The sequence below is a fragment of the Mytilus galloprovincialis genome, chromosome 1, assembly GCF_965363235.1.
Source record: "Mytilus galloprovincialis chromosome 1, xbMytGall1.hap1.1, whole genome shotgun sequence".
NCBI classification, from domain to species: domain Eukaryota; kingdom Metazoa; phylum Mollusca; class Bivalvia; order Mytilida; family Mytilidae; genus Mytilus; species Mytilus galloprovincialis.
In genome coordinates, this window is record NC_134838.1 from 62,278,748 (window position 1) to 62,294,426 (window position 15,679).

At 31.6% G+C, this 15,679-nt stretch overlaps 1 protein-coding gene across 2 annotated transcripts in view; it reads left to right on the forward strand.

Moving 5' to 3' along the window:
* Positions 1–15,679, forward strand: part of LOC143080684 (general transcription factor 3C polypeptide 1-like) — a 264,959-nt gene that overhangs the window by 5,592 nt on the left and 243,688 nt on the right. For both annotated transcript variants that reach the window (XM_076256672.1, XM_076256681.1), the window contains exons 5-21: positions 774–899; positions 1,591–1,711; positions 2,216–2,389; positions 3,709–3,827; positions 4,791–4,921; positions 5,553–5,766; positions 6,171–6,301; positions 6,940–7,209; positions 7,664–7,761; positions 8,026–8,169; positions 8,584–8,736; positions 10,232–10,330; positions 11,324–11,461; positions 11,787–11,895; positions 12,340–12,428; positions 13,138–13,329; positions 14,453–14,645. In XM_076256672.1, the coding sequence (XP_076112787.1) occupies positions 774–899; positions 1,591–1,711; positions 2,216–2,389; positions 3,709–3,827; positions 4,791–4,921; positions 5,553–5,766; positions 6,171–6,301; positions 6,940–7,209; positions 7,664–7,761; positions 8,026–8,169; positions 8,584–8,736; positions 10,232–10,330; positions 11,324–11,461; positions 11,787–11,895; positions 12,340–12,428; positions 13,138–13,329; positions 14,453–14,645 (2,501 nt within the window). The remainder of the gene's footprint in view (positions 1–773; positions 900–1,590; positions 1,712–2,215; positions 2,390–3,708; positions 3,828–4,790; positions 4,922–5,552; positions 5,767–6,170; positions 6,302–6,939; positions 7,210–7,663; positions 7,762–8,025; positions 8,170–8,583; positions 8,737–10,231; positions 10,331–11,323; positions 11,462–11,786; positions 11,896–12,339; positions 12,429–13,137; positions 13,330–14,452; positions 14,646–15,679) is intronic.

Here is a 15,679-nt window from a genome sequence, read left to right on the forward strand (position 1 = left end):
AGTCTTGGATTTGTACTATTTATTATCTTAAAATCCTTTCTTAATCTGTCAAAATTTCCCATCAGATTGAGAACAGTACAGAAATTATTGAAAATATTCTCTTCGTTCACTGTGGAAATTTCACAAATTGAACGCAAAGTATTTACATTCAATTTTATATTTCCAGATAGAATAATATCTGTCTGACAATGCCATTTATTGTTGTTCATCCAATCCAAAATTTTAAAAGAACAAAATCCTGCAAGAAGATATAAAAACTATTTTTTCAGCCATTTATAAAGTATTTTGTTTATTTCAACATTTTAAAACCACAAGCATTAAACTTGTTTCCAATCTATTTCTTCAATTTGAAACCACAAACATTCACTTTGTGTCATAGCTTTTACTTGGTTTCTGACAATGATACCAAATTACCAATACCTTTGGTGGTTACCATTTAAGAGTTTATATGAGAGTTTGCCTAAGTATAAAGTAAGGAATATAGTGGTATTAGCCTTTATGAACTGTTCAGTGAAGAGTGTTTGTTTAATGATCATTTTGACCTTGTTCATCTGTCCAAACTATATATCTGCAGCTCATGTAACTTGATTTCCATGAAATGTTCAGGAAAATTTCAGTTCCAAATGTTTTTGTGCACTTCTTCATATTTTATCTAAATGTTTCTTGGTCTGCCATGGCAAAACATCATTGACTTTCTGTATTAGTAAAAATGGGGTAGAGTTTTTGAATTTGTTAGCCTTGCTCATTCACATTTCAAATGTTATTGTTTATAGATTTGGAGAGAAGCTTGTTGTTGTAGCCTCACAAAGACAGAGAAATGAAGCTTTGTTGGGTAAAACTTTTGATCCAACCTATAGCTGGATTGATTCAACATACTGTGTTCTAGAGAGAATAGGAAGGTAATTATATAACTATTGATCCGACCTATAGCTGGATTGATTCAACATACTGTGTTCTAGAGAGAATAGGAAGGTAATTATATAACTTTTGATCCGACCTATAGCTGGATTGATTCAACATACTGTGTTCTAGAGAGAATAGGAAGGTAATTATATAACTTTTGATCCGACCTATAGCTGGATTGATTCAACATATTGTGTTCTAGAGAGAATAGGAAGGTAATTATATAACTTTTGATCCAACCTATAGCTGGATTGATTCAACATACTGTGTTCTAGAGAGAATAGGAAGGTAATTATATAACTTTTGATCCGACCTATAGCTGGATTGATTCAAGATATTGTGTTCTAGAGAGAATAGGAAGGTAATTATATATTGTAAATTCTGTAATTTTTGTCGATTTTTATGATCGTGTAGATTGCTACAGGATATGTTTCACAAAAGATTTAAAACTCCCATTTAGAATTGTAAAAGCACTGTTTGCATGCAGCAATTTAAACATTTATTATGTTTATTTGTATGCCGCAATTTTTCCATAGTAAAGTCCCTGTAATGTCAAATATCCAAATACAAAATTTACCCGACTCCAAAAAAATTTGGCCAATCTCTTCAGTTACACTTATTAGGGCAACTGATACAAGTGATTTCTGAAATAGCAGCTGATATATAGAATATTTATATAATTTATAGAGGAAGATACAGTGGAGAATTATCAGCTGGACCAGTCAGTTTAGAAGTCTTTAAGATGCCCAGTAAAACACTGTTTTATCATACAATTAAACTAGTCAGACTAGGAATCATTAAGAAACAGGTAAGGTTAAAAAGCATTTATTGACAACAATGATATGAAAATTATGTACCTGTTCTACAAAAACACTTTAAAGAAATTCATATTAGTCCAATCATATTACTAATTCTGTAAAATAGGCAGTCTTCACCAAACAATTTTGAATCTACAGGCCCTTGGCTCAATTTTTTGGAAAAAATATTTAGTTTGATTCTTTTGGCCTGTAGGGATGATTTTTACAGGCTAGAAACAATTTTAAATGCCTAAGAGGCTGAGTCTGTGACTGAGTCTGTGGTAAAGCGTGAAGACTGATGAAGGTTTGTAGTAGGATGAATGATTTGAAAAGAAAAAGAAACTTCTGCAAGCTTGATCTTAATTGACTTGCCTATTTGATGCATTTTCATTATTCCATTTTTCTATGTTATATGAAATCTCACAGGGGGAGCTTTGGTTCATATTTATAAATAAGCAGAAACTCAAAAAACATTTTTTTCCCCTTAAATTATGCCATGTCTTTTTTCATTGTAGGATGTTAGTGTTTTATCAAAGTCTCATAAGCACTTGATGAGAAAGATGTTTCATCTTACCAGATTTTTCAAAGTTGTCAATTCGAAGAACTTTATAATAGCTTCACAAATAGCCACTTACTTATTGGAGAAACCAAATCATAGAGAAATTATATCCAAAACTAGAAATGACTTGGTGAGTAAAAAATAAAAGTTGAAATATATTATTATACCCCCGCTTTGAAAAAGGGGGGTATACTGTTTTACCTCTGTCTGTCCCTCCTTCCGTCAGTCCGTCCGTCCGTCCAATGAATATTTTCGTTGCATTTTTCTCAGGAACTAAAATGCCAGGATTTCTGAAATTTGGTTTCAGGGTTTATATAAGTCAGCTATACTGTGTGATGCATTTTCAGATTCATCACTCGACAACTTCCTGTTTACCAAACACTTGTTTCATTTTACACATGATGACCAAGTTGAAAATTTTTGTCGCATTTCTCAGGAACAACAATGCCAGGATTTCTGAAATTTGGTTTCAGGGTTTATATAAGTCAGCTATACTGTGTGATATGTTTTCAGATTCATCACTTGACAACTTCCTGTTTACCGAACACTTACATATTTTTACACTATTGACATTATCCACTTGTGTCAGGGGTATCATCAGTGAGCAGTAGCTCACAGTTACACTTGTTTTAAGATAGCAGTAGAGAACTCTAATATTTCTGTATGGCAGCATCCTATCACAGAAAAAAATCACAAGAATTTATAGCATTTTATTCATGAATTTCAGTTTGTCCCCCATGAATAGAAGTAAAATATTTTTACCAAAAAATGAGAAAAATTAGTTATCACATTTTAAGTCTGTTTGTCTTTGTGACACAATATGGTCAATTTTAGCAAAACTGCATTCAGTTATATAATAATTCTGAAATGTGATATTTTAGTTCTCATTTCATTGTCATTTCTTTCCAGTATTAAATGCAGTACACTTTTCTCATATTAAACACCAAAATGTATGGTAGTCTAGCAACAGAATGTTCTGTGTTAACTCAACCAAAATTAGATTATATATTCCACGATATTGTGCACAGTGCAGTATAGCACCAAAATCATATTATTATACTAATGGAGTTATATCATTTTCAAAGTTACACAGTAAAAAAACAATTCAGTGAGGAATATCAGTTGTAATTATAAACTAGTGCAGAAGAATTTATTTATCAGTATTTGTACTCAATCTAAATATTTGCAAAGGAAATGATAATATATCCGAGAAAGTATAATCTATTTGAGGGTTAATGTTCATATTCTAGAATTTTGATTCAAAATGTTAAATGTTATTATTTGAAAACAATATTTTCTTTTATCAATTATGTAATTCTTTCCAAAAATATGCTACTAAGTAAGTAACAGTTTATTTACACACCTCATTTAAATGATTTTATTAGTCTTATTGTCAAAATCTATGAAATACTGTTTTATAGTGATATCTATATATATATATCTTTTCAGCACATAGAAGAGAAATCATTTAAGAAAGTGTACAAAACTTACAAGAAAGTCTTCAAAACATATCTTATACTGTACAGAGAAATGTTTCCGGATGCCAAGGAGAAAGAATATATGACAAAGTAGGTTGCTATAGATAGTGTTCAAGTCATTTGTTAAAAAGAGGTATTTAGTATTTGGTATGAAGACCATACTTTGACCTATTATGGTTTACTTTTACAAATTGTGACCTGGATGGAGAGTTGTCTCATTGGCACTCATACCACATCTTTTTATATCTATTTGTAGGATAAGTAATTTTTCTAAAGAAAGAAAAAAATTCTAAAACTACAAATATGGGTTTTAACTAATGAGTTATTCTAATAAGGTTCGTGTTTTAGTTTAAAGTAATTTACCATGAAATTGTGGTCACATCAATTTGAAACTTACTACACATGATGAATATGATATGAAAGTCTTAGAAATATGCCAAATTAAGGGATTTTTCGTTTCACTTATAAAATACTACGGATTAATTATTATTAATAGGATACCAAACTTCAATAATTTCATTGCCAAAAGTAACACAAATTTAATGAAAATTCAACGAAAACACAATTTTCCCTTAATCCAAGAGAATTGGTATCCACATTAAATAAATCAAGCCATATTCTATAAAAAAAACCCAGGTCAGAATAAGACCACATCAACCCCCAAATACTACTCTTTTGAAGAATAAAAATAGAACAAAAAATAGAACAAAGACAAACAACAACAAACAATTCAAGGTACCTCCCCTTTTCCTATCATGTCCATATGTAATCAAAATAAACACACAATAAAAAGTTATCAACAGAATGATCATGATCAGTTACTTGAAGAAGGAATTGAAAAACAGCACTATATTCAGGACACAGATTTAAATGTGCTAGCTGTTATAGGAATCTTTTTAAAGGTTGCTGACCATTGAGTTATGATCACATCAACTTCACAGGTTAGTTATGAATTAAATTCTAAATTATAATCCAAATTTAGAAGGAGGGTTCAGTGCCTACGGTCGTATGGAACCATATTCTTTTTCAGATTTTGCACACATTTTTTTTCAGGAACAAAATATCGGAAAAACATTTACGTGTAATTGAGTGTACTAGAATGCCAAGTTCTGCCAGTGATGAGGAATCTGATGATGAGGTTGGAGAAGAGGATGAGGAAACTGAGGGAGAGGACACAAAGAGAGGTAACAATTATTATAATATATAATGGAGTTCTGAAAAGCTTTTGATATTAGGAATTTGTTTATACCATATTGAGGAAATCAATTTTTGCCAGATTGAAGTTTTCTTGTAAATATTAGAAAGGTAACCTATAATTTCTTATTCCATCATACACTAACATTCCCTGTCAAGAAAACTGAAAAAAATTGTTGTTGATGAAGTGTCAACATAAGTTTATACAGCCACCTTGGCAAAAAATTTTATTAACAATGTTTAACAGTCCTATAGACTTTTGTATACTCCCACTCAAATGATGAAAGTTATAATGGTTACTGCCAATTGCATTGAGTGTGTAGGTAAATGTTATATCTTTGGTTAGCTTGCTTGTTAGCTGAACCGTGAAGTCATTACTAGGTTAGGTTAACTACCCTTTTTAAGAGTTGAACTAGTCCGACAGATAACTAATCTATCTGTCTGTAGGAGGGCAGTATATCTTACCTTATAATGACTTCACGGTTCAGCTAGCAAGCAAGCTAACCAAAGATAGTACATTTACCTACACTCTAAATGCAATCGGCTGTAACCTCAGTCTGTCTTTTGCCATACAACCATACACATTTCTAAACTTGAATTTTAAAAATTCTTTTTTTCCAGAGTTGAAGCCCTATGCTTATATCTATGAAAGACCTCTATTATGTCAAGGACTAATGGCAGTGGAATCTGCTGGCCCACAGGGTGTAAACAGGGCTGAACTCACTAAGATGATGTGTCTAGATTACTATGATGGTAGAGCTATATGTAAAGCTTTGATTAGGTCAGGTAGTGTTGTAGATGTGGTAGTGGACATGGGCAAGGTTAAAAGAATACAGTGAGTTCATGTTTGTTGAACTATTATATTTAAAAGCTTCAATATGTTAAGCGAATAACAATTTTTCAGTTTTTTTCTTAAGTGGCAGGTTAGTCATGCAAAAGTAGTAGGCTATAGCAGGCTACCAGCTTTTATTGCAAAAAACGTATTAGGTTTTGTCTTTATAATCTTATTTATGTAGAAAAATTAACAAAGTTTTTTTCTTCCACTAGTGGAATTTACATAAAATACATATTCTGTTACTGAAATAATAAATAATAGTCAGGTTATAGAAAGAAATAGGAACAGCAAGATAACATTAAGTTCAATATTGATAAACAAGACTGTGTATGTTGTAAGGTCTTGTGTTTTAGAAGTAGTGGTGCTATGTCAATTTCTTTAAGAAGATAACTAATTATTTCCAGGTACATTGCTAAGAAATTTAAGGATGAAAGTAACGTTCTGCAGGAGTATTATTCAGAACAGGGTAAATTCCTGGAGCTGATTAAGAAAGAGGAACCCGAGGATGAATATGGAGAAGCAAGACTAAATGATAGTAAGTAGGATGAAAGTATTCAACTGGTCAAATTATTTGTGGCCAAAATATATATGGAGGAAAACTAATAAAGAGGAAATCTTCAAAAAAATGTTAGTGTTAAAGTTCAAAAATTATACTTGCAATTACTGAAAGCTAGTTCTAAAATTTATTGAATAGATAGGACATTTCTTTCAGACCAAAATATTCATCAGTACACTTACATGGGATTTGTTGTAAAAACATCATATTATGCAGTCTAAGAAAAGCATGACCTTATGCAATAAAAAAGATATAAGTTAATACAGAATGTAGGGTTTAAAATACCTGATTATCAATACATGTCAAGTTATAATTCAAGCTATGGAAAGTAACATCAATGGCCATAACTAATTGTTACTTCAGTCCTTTTACAATAATACAACATGAGCTCAAATTATATAAATTTCTTCTTTTAAATAAAAAGTTTTACACATTAAATGTGTTTTTGCATCAAAAATAAATTGCTTGTTATAAAAAATATAGACCAACTATTTAAGGTAAATTGCAATTAAAGATTACTGGCTTTTTATATTCTACATAATATGTCGAAAAATTTGCACTGGAATATTACATATTGCTTTCAGTTCTAGTATTATACCATATTAATTTTGTTACAGCTGCAGAAACTACTCAGGATGAACTACTGGGGAATCAGAGCATATCTACAGAAATGTTAACAAGTACACCCATTATAAAACAAGAGATAATAATGGATGAATCAACTGATAATATTGAAAGTATTATGGAAGGAATAAATTCATCTTCTCAAGAAATTTCAGAAGTATCAATGGCAAGCAGTTTCCTGGATGATGTGTCAGAATTTCCACATATCAAATCAGAGCAGGATATGAATGGTTCTAATGTTAGGAGAAAATTCCAGAAGAAGGGTAAGAATTTTAGGTTTCTGGTAAGTTTTTTCTGTCTTAGGGCAGAATGCAAATTTTGATATGGTACACAATCAATAACACCTGGTTGGAAATAACACCGTAAAAATATAATGTTCTTTGAATTTATGTTTTTAAAGTTTTTTTGTATAAAAAATGTGTTGGCCACAATAAAATTTTATAAATATAAAGATAAGAAAAAAAGAGTATTTTTTTTTCATTTACATTAAGAAATGATGAAACATTTCTTGTGAGAATGTTGAAGTCAGGATGTTATTTATCAGCTTCTTACCCAAGTGGTCGTTTTAACCATATATTCACCTACATCAACATAAATGTAGAATAATTGTGATTTCTGTTGTTTCTTTTACAAGTACCAAAAATGTTTCTGCTTAATTAGCTTTTGATTTTCATATTTGATTTGCAAATAATATACAATCAAAACTTTATTTTCTAGAGAGCATACAGACAGGGAAGCATTTTAAAAGAATGTCCTGGTTACTAGAGGCAATCAGAGATGCTAAGTTGATAGAGAATGTCTTCCATTTGATAAAGGTGAGTTTTTTTTAGTTCCATCACTTTCCATTGGCCCATTAAAAAAAATCTCTTTCAAAACCATAATGTATATATTTTTCTAGTTACTGCAAGTTTAAAATTAATGCAGATTCAAAAGGTTGCAAATTACATTAAAGTTACATTTGAGGATGGAGGATTTTGAAAAAGAGGGGTACCCAAAGTAGGTATGTACTTTGAACTTTGTGTGAAAAACATTCCAAACTTGCATTAGATAGTTTTATACTTTCTCTTCATTATTTGCAGAATTTAAGAGCAAAGGAAAAAGCAGAAGGAAGTTCCTTTCAGATTGATAAGAAAACACTAAATACTCTTCTACACATTCTAGTGAAACAGGGAAAAGTGAGATGCATCAAAACTATTATTGGCACAGGAGATAATACTAAATTAGTAAGTACAAATCAACTGTCAAGGAATTATTAAAAAGATCACTTCTATGTTACTGTGTTAATTTTTTTTTTTCAATTTTGATTTTTACTTCACAATAGACTTAGATGTAATAAATCTTTGATTGAGGGTTCAGATTTTGTGTGGAAAGTAAGACAAAGTATGGTTCTCATTGAACATTACTTTTGTGTGTGTGTGAAATGATGTTCTTAATGATAAACATTTGGTTGAAAAATTGATGTGTAAAATTTATCCTAAATTTGTTACAACCATGACATTACCCTCATATAGTTATATTAGCATTTTGAATTACAAGAATTTAGTTGAATGATGCTTTCATTAATCATATTTAATGTTGAAACCTTGACATTGCCTTTTATACAGTTCTTTTAAGTTTCTTGTATTATAATATTGTAGTTGCAGTTTTACTGTGATCCCAGTATACAGCCTACAGACAATATTGTTAAAAGTGCTATAGAACAAGCTAAATTAAAGTCCTTCAGTGTATCTAAAGAAAGTCTGAAAAACTCACACAAGAAAAAACCTCCAGTAGCAAAGAAACCATGCAAGGTAGGATTGATTTTTTTATTGTCCTTATTATGATATTTTATAACACAATAAAAAAGTTCACCATTTTTGTCGAGCCTGCAACTTTTGTTGCAGAAAGCTCGACATAGGGATAGTGATCCGGCGGCGGCTACGGCGGCGGCTACGGCGGCTGCGTTAACTCACTTCTTAAAAGCTTTATATTTTAGAAGGTGGAAGACCTGGATGCTTCATACTTTGTATATAGATGTTTCATGTTACGAAGTTTCCGTCAGTCACATGTCCAATGTCCTTGACCTCATTTTCATGGTTCAGTGACCACTTGAAAAAAAAGTTCAAATTTTTTGTAATGTTGAATACTCTCTTATTATAAGTAATAGGATAACTATATTTGATATGTGCGTACCTTGCAAGGTCCTCGTGTCTGTCAGACAGTTTTCACTTGACCTCGACCTCATTTCATGGATCAGTGAACAAGGTTAAGTTTTGGTGGTCAAGTCCATATCTCAGATACTATAAGCAATAGGGCTAGTATATTCGGTGTATGGAAGGACTGTAAGGTGTACATGTCCAACTGGCAGGTGTCATCTGACCATGACCTCATTTTCATGGTTCAGTGGTTATAGTTAAATTTTTGTGTTTTGGTCTGTTTTTCTCATACCATATGCAATAGGTCTACTATATTTGTTGTATGGAATGATTGTTAAGTGTACATGTCTAGCGGGCAGATGTCATGTGACCTTGACCTCATTTTCATGGTTCAGTGGTCAAAGTTAAGTTTTTGAGTTTTGGTCTTTTTATCTAATGCTATATGCCATAGGTCAACTATATTTGGTGTATGGAAATATTTTATGATCTTTATGTCTGTCGAGCAGGTTTTATTTAACTGTGACCTCATTTTCACGGTTCATTGTACAGTGTTAAGTTTTTGTGTTTTGGTCTATTTTTCTTAAACTATAAGTAATGTGTCAACTATATATGTTGTATAGAAGCATTGTTAGCTGTACCTGTCTGCCTGGCATGGTTCATCTGGCCTGGACCTCTTTTTCAAGGTTCATTGGTCTTTGTTTAGTTATCTTGGTTAATGTTAAGTTTATGTGACAGTTGTAATAAAGCTTAGCTTTATACTTAGGACTATCAACATAATATCAATGATTAGTATAGAAGGCGAGACATTTCAGCGTGTGCACTCTTGTTATAAATTTAGTCCTGAAATTGTTATATTTGAAAAGGAATTCTCTTGATATCTGGTTTGTTTTTTGTTGCTGTTTCACAGCATTTTCAGCAACCTTGGCTTTAATCAGGATGGCCAGTTTTTATTGATTTAGGAATCCAGAGTGCCTGGAATAAACCACCAACCTTCGACTCCTACTCAGAAATCACATTTTCTACAAAGTCAAGAAATTATTTGATAAATTTACTGAAATGAACAGGTCATAACATACAGTTTGTTTCATGTTATGTTTAGTTGCATAAAATAGGAATTTCTTACAAGTAATACTTAGTTCTTTTTTTACAGGACCTACTGCAAGGTTTGCCTGACAGTGCCAGGGAAAGTATATGTAAACTTCATGAGTTTAAAAGCAAGCTGAAATCTACAGATATGATCTATGATAAAGTAAGTGCATTGGTGTTGACCTTAGCACATTTGTATATGCCTTTTATACATAAGAGTGACTTTGCAATATGTTTTTTTTCAACTCAGATTTTATTTTAGGAAATTTGCATACAAGCTGTTTTTCACCTAGTTAATTCAAATATGCAAGAAAGAATGTACCTTTGTGTGCTAATTTAAGAGAAAAAAAGGGTTGAAATTTTAGACATTTACTCAAACATTTGGTTTCTCATCATTTTTATCCCTCGGAGAGACATCTCTAATATAATTGTTTCAAAAGATAATCACAAGTGAATTTTTGTAAAAACATTTGGAATATCTTCTTTAGGTGTCATACCACCAATTAAAAGTCCCTATCTGTTCAACCTAATTTTGCAATTTTCACAGCTTTCTAAATATTTTACCTTAAGTTTAACTTCATAGAAACCAGGTATATCCTAAATCGTACATGTATCAGCTTTCTACATGACAATTTTCATTAGATGTTTAAAACCATATAAAAAAAGAAAAGGTCTTCCGAAAAAAGAGGTACCACTAAAAATAACCCCTGGTTTTCTGGAAATTTTAAATTAGTTTACTATGGAGTGCATTAATCCTCAATTTTGAATGCAAACTCATAAACAAATAAATTTTAGCTCAAAATGGTCATAAGATATTTCTCTTTCACCAAAAGTTTCATTTCTGCCAATTTGTTGGTTAGTTTAAGAAAACAATGACATCAATGTACTATTTCTTGTTCGAGTAGGCCTACTTTCACATACGTTCTAAATTTGAGGGATTTATTTATTTTTCTCTACAGTGCCACATCATAAATACAAATGTACTAATGAGTTATATACAATAGCGACATAAAATCTAGTAAAAATCTAGTGAGACACAATTTCATTTAGGTAGTTGAGATAAGAAATGACATTTGAGTCAAATGTGTGTGTGTACATAAACATATTTTATGCAGCAAAGCACACATATACACTTATAAATTTTACTGTTTTGTAGAAAGCAGCTAGACTGTATGGTTACAAAGCTAAGATGCAGAGGGGAAGAATTATACAGCAGTTGTTATGGTACCTAGTGTATGGTTATCAGGGCAAGGTACCAGATGAGGAGGTTACAACACAAGAAGACAGCTCTCAGGTATAATACACTAATACTCAAGCTTAGTCTATGTATGTCTTGTCTTGTTTTGTCCATAGTCTTGTTTTTGTCTGTAATCTGTACTTGTCGTCTTTCTTTTAATATGTTTATGTAAAACTGTAAGTTTTGTCATGTCTGACATGAGGACATTTTTTTGAGATGCAAACTTTTGATATTGAACTGGTATATAATTTTCTAATTAAGATAATTTTATTTACAAATGTTTATTAATATTGCACTTTCCTTTTGGAAGAAAATCTACCTATAATATTTGGTACTGTTATTAAAGATAATATAAATTTCATGAATTTTTCCTATAATGAAGGAAGAATCAAGTGGAGATATTTCAGCCAAGGGTAAATCTAAAATCCCACCTGTACATGTAAATGAGATGACATGGAAGAGATATCTTGCTCCACTACCTGAACACAGAGGTACATATATGTAGGGTATCAACATTCCAGATATATATTGTTTATTATTAGTCTTACATCAAATTTTAGTTGAGCCTGAAATGAAAGTTGCAGTGCAGAGGCTAGACAAAGATTTTGAAACTTGGACAGACGCTGTTACATTATCTAAAGACAATATATTAATGTATTGCAAAATTTTATGAATAATATTTTCGGTTTTCTGTATTTTCCTGACAAATGGACTTAAGTGTTTTTTCTGTCAAAATTTGGATACATTAAAAAAAGCACATCTGAAGAAAATTTAGACTTGGATTTTGCTGTCAACTTTACACTTTTTTACTATTTACCAAATTTTTGATAGTTGTAATTGAAGAAATCTTCTAATTTGTAATAAAAGAAGGCTGTTTATTTTATTATTTTACGGTTACTTTATTGAGAATATATATATATTGAATTTAATTTCAGGTTATCCCAAGGGTTGGTGCCTGATTAGTGATGTACTACTGTCGCTTCCTCTATGTTTATTTTGTGCACTTGTTCATGTATCATATAAGGTAACTTTTCTATGAATTCAAATTAGTGATTTTTAAAAACCTATATACTCATCAAGCTTTAAAATTACAATGAGTAATCCTTAAACTTTAAAAAGCATCCAATATTAGATGTAATGCAGCTTCTGTTAATCTTTAGATTGGGAAATAATAAAAACATACATTTCATTCCATCCCTTTTAAAATTTGGGAGATTTTCAATTAAAAACTATGATAAACTATGGTTTATATGTAAGAACAAACTCTTTTATTACTCAATTAAATGTATTTCATTTACACTGCATGTGAGGAGGGATTTTGTGTTCTAAGCTAATACACCATATCTCTTGCTTTTCACATAGTTGCTAGTTTTAAAAGAAATAATAGCAGGTATTAATTTGGTGAATCTTGTTCTTATTATTGTATTTACCTGTACCAGGAATATTGTAAGTGCTTACATAATTATATAGGCATAGAATTTATAACAAAAAGATTTTATCAACATATTATTACTTGTACACTTTATATGAGGGTTGTATATTCAGCTTTTTTCCACTTGATATATACTATGGAGCAAGTATGGAGTAGATATTTTTTGGACAATAATCCCTCTAAATACCTTGAAAACTATATATACAGAATAAATACATTTGCTGTCTATAATTGTATGATGATGTGTAAATATATGATATCTTCAAAATACACAAAGTCTAATTCACCTTTTCTTTTACAGATAGACGGATTGATGGAATGGCTAAATGATCCAGTTAAATGTTTATACCCTATTTCCTTCCTGCCCTGTAAGATTTCACAGCGACTCCTCTTTGCCAGGAAGTACATATTTGCCTTCCATGAGAACTGTCAAAGATTGTGTCACATGGGACTTCTGTCGTTTGGTTCGTCTAACAACAAGGAGAAGGATCAGGTTAGTATGTCTTGTTTGTGATATACTGTGTAACATCTAACAACAAGGAGAAGGATCAGGTTAGTATGTCTTGTTTGTGATATACTGTGTAACATCTCACAACAAGGAGAAGGATCAGGTTAGTATGTCTTGTTTGTGATATACTGTGTAACATCTCACAACAAGGAGAAGGATCAGGTTAGTATGTCTTGTTTGTGATATACTGTGTAACATCTAACAACAAGGAGAAGGATCAGGTTAGTATGTCTTGTTTGTGATATACTGTGTAACATCTCACAACAAGGAGAAGGATCAGGTTAGTATGTCTTGTTTGTGATATACTGTGTAACATCTAACAACAAGGAGAAGGATCAGGTTAGTATGTCTTGTTTGTGATATACTGTGTAACATCTAACAACAAGGAGAAGGATCAGGTTAGTATGTCTTGTTTGTGATATACTGTGTAACATCTCACAACAAGGAGAAGGATCAGGTTAGTATGTCTTGTTTGTGATATACTGTGTAACATCTAACAACAAGGAGAAGGATCAGGTTAGTATGTCTTGTTTGTGATATACTGTGTAACATCTAACAACAAGGAGAAGGATCAGGTTAGTATGTCTTGTTTGTGATATACTGTGTAACATCTAACAACAAGGAGAAGGATCAGGTTAGTATGTCTTGTTTGTGATATACTGTGTAACATCTAACAACAAGGAGAAGGATCAGGTTAGTATGTCTTGTTTGTGATATACTGTGTAACATCTCACAACAAGGAGAAGGATCAGGTTAGTATGTCTTGTTTGTGATATACTGTGTAACATCTCACAACAAGGAGAAGGATCAGGTTAGTATGTCTTGTTTGTGATATACTGTGTAACATCTCACAATGAATTTTGTTTTCCAGGAAGAACATGTTTTTGCTTCTCTTGATATTTATGTATTCATTTTGTTACATAATGAATCTCTTAAGTATTTACCAATTTTCCTGCTGCTGGTCAGCTATATTTTTTTTCATCAAAAGCTTTTTGATTTTTTTTTAGCAGACAAAACCAATATTTTTCAGATTCTCACGTTATGGTAAAGGGTTTAGTCACATGAACAGTGACTTGGATGATTTATGTATTACTTTCATTTTTTCCAGATCTTTATCTATTTACATCAATATGCCAGCTTGGTAGATACACGGGCATCATATCAGGGTTACTTTAAGACGAGGATGCCTCCAGGTCATCAACTGGAGATGAAGACATACCATTTTGACAGTATTGAGGCTGTAGAACAGTATTGGATTGATCTTAAACACTTTGCATTCAGTAGTAACCTTGGACATAAATGTATATATTTTGTTTTTATGCCCCATTTATAGGCATCATGTTTTCTGGTCTGTGTGTCCGTTCGTCCATCCATCTGTTTGTTCGTCCTTCTGTCCCCCTTCAGGTCAAAGTATTTGGTCGAGGTAGTTTTTGATGAAGTTGAAGTCCAATCAACTTGAAACTTAGTACATATGTTCCCTATGATATGATCTGTCGAATGTTAATGCCATATTACAGTTTTTATACCCCACCTACGATAGTAGAGGGGCATTATGTTTTCTGGTCTGTGCGTCCGTTCGTTCGTTCGTCCGTCTGTCCCACTTCAGGTTAAAGTTTTCAGTCGAGGTAGTTTTTGATGAAGTTGAAGTCCAATCGACTTCAAACTTAGTATACATGTTCCCTATGATATGATCTTTTTAATTTTAATGCCAAATTAGAGGGTTTAACCCAATTTCACGGTCCACTGAACATAGAAAATGATAGTGCGAGTGGGGCATTCGTGTACTGGGGACACATTCTTGTTATCTCAATTTTACAGTCCATGGAACATAGCAAATGATAGTGCGGATGGGCATCTGTGTTCTATGGACACATTCTTGTTTACATCTGCTTAAAAAAAGAACATTTAAATAAGATTTGTCCACCGCTATGGTGTTTTCTTGATTTGTCCACCGCTATGGTGTTTTCTTGATTTGTCCACCGCTATGGTGTTTTCTTGATTTGTTTGTGTATATTTCTATATTAAGATTTAATAGTATAAACCAATTATTGTTCAGCAGTTTAAATCTCATAGTGACATGCCGTACATGTTAAGAATAATAGGAGATTAAAGAAATTGGTCAGTGAAACAGCTTGACAACACAAAAATATAAAGAAATGTTTTATGTATTTTGGACACATATATGCTTAAAACTTTAAGAAAATGTTGAACATATAACTATTGTTATGCTCTGCAGAACTTTTTTTTCAAAATTTTTTATTCATGAAGAGTCCTACTATTGTTAAACACATAAACATCTATAAGCTACAATCTCATTTTAGAAAAAGAAAAGAGT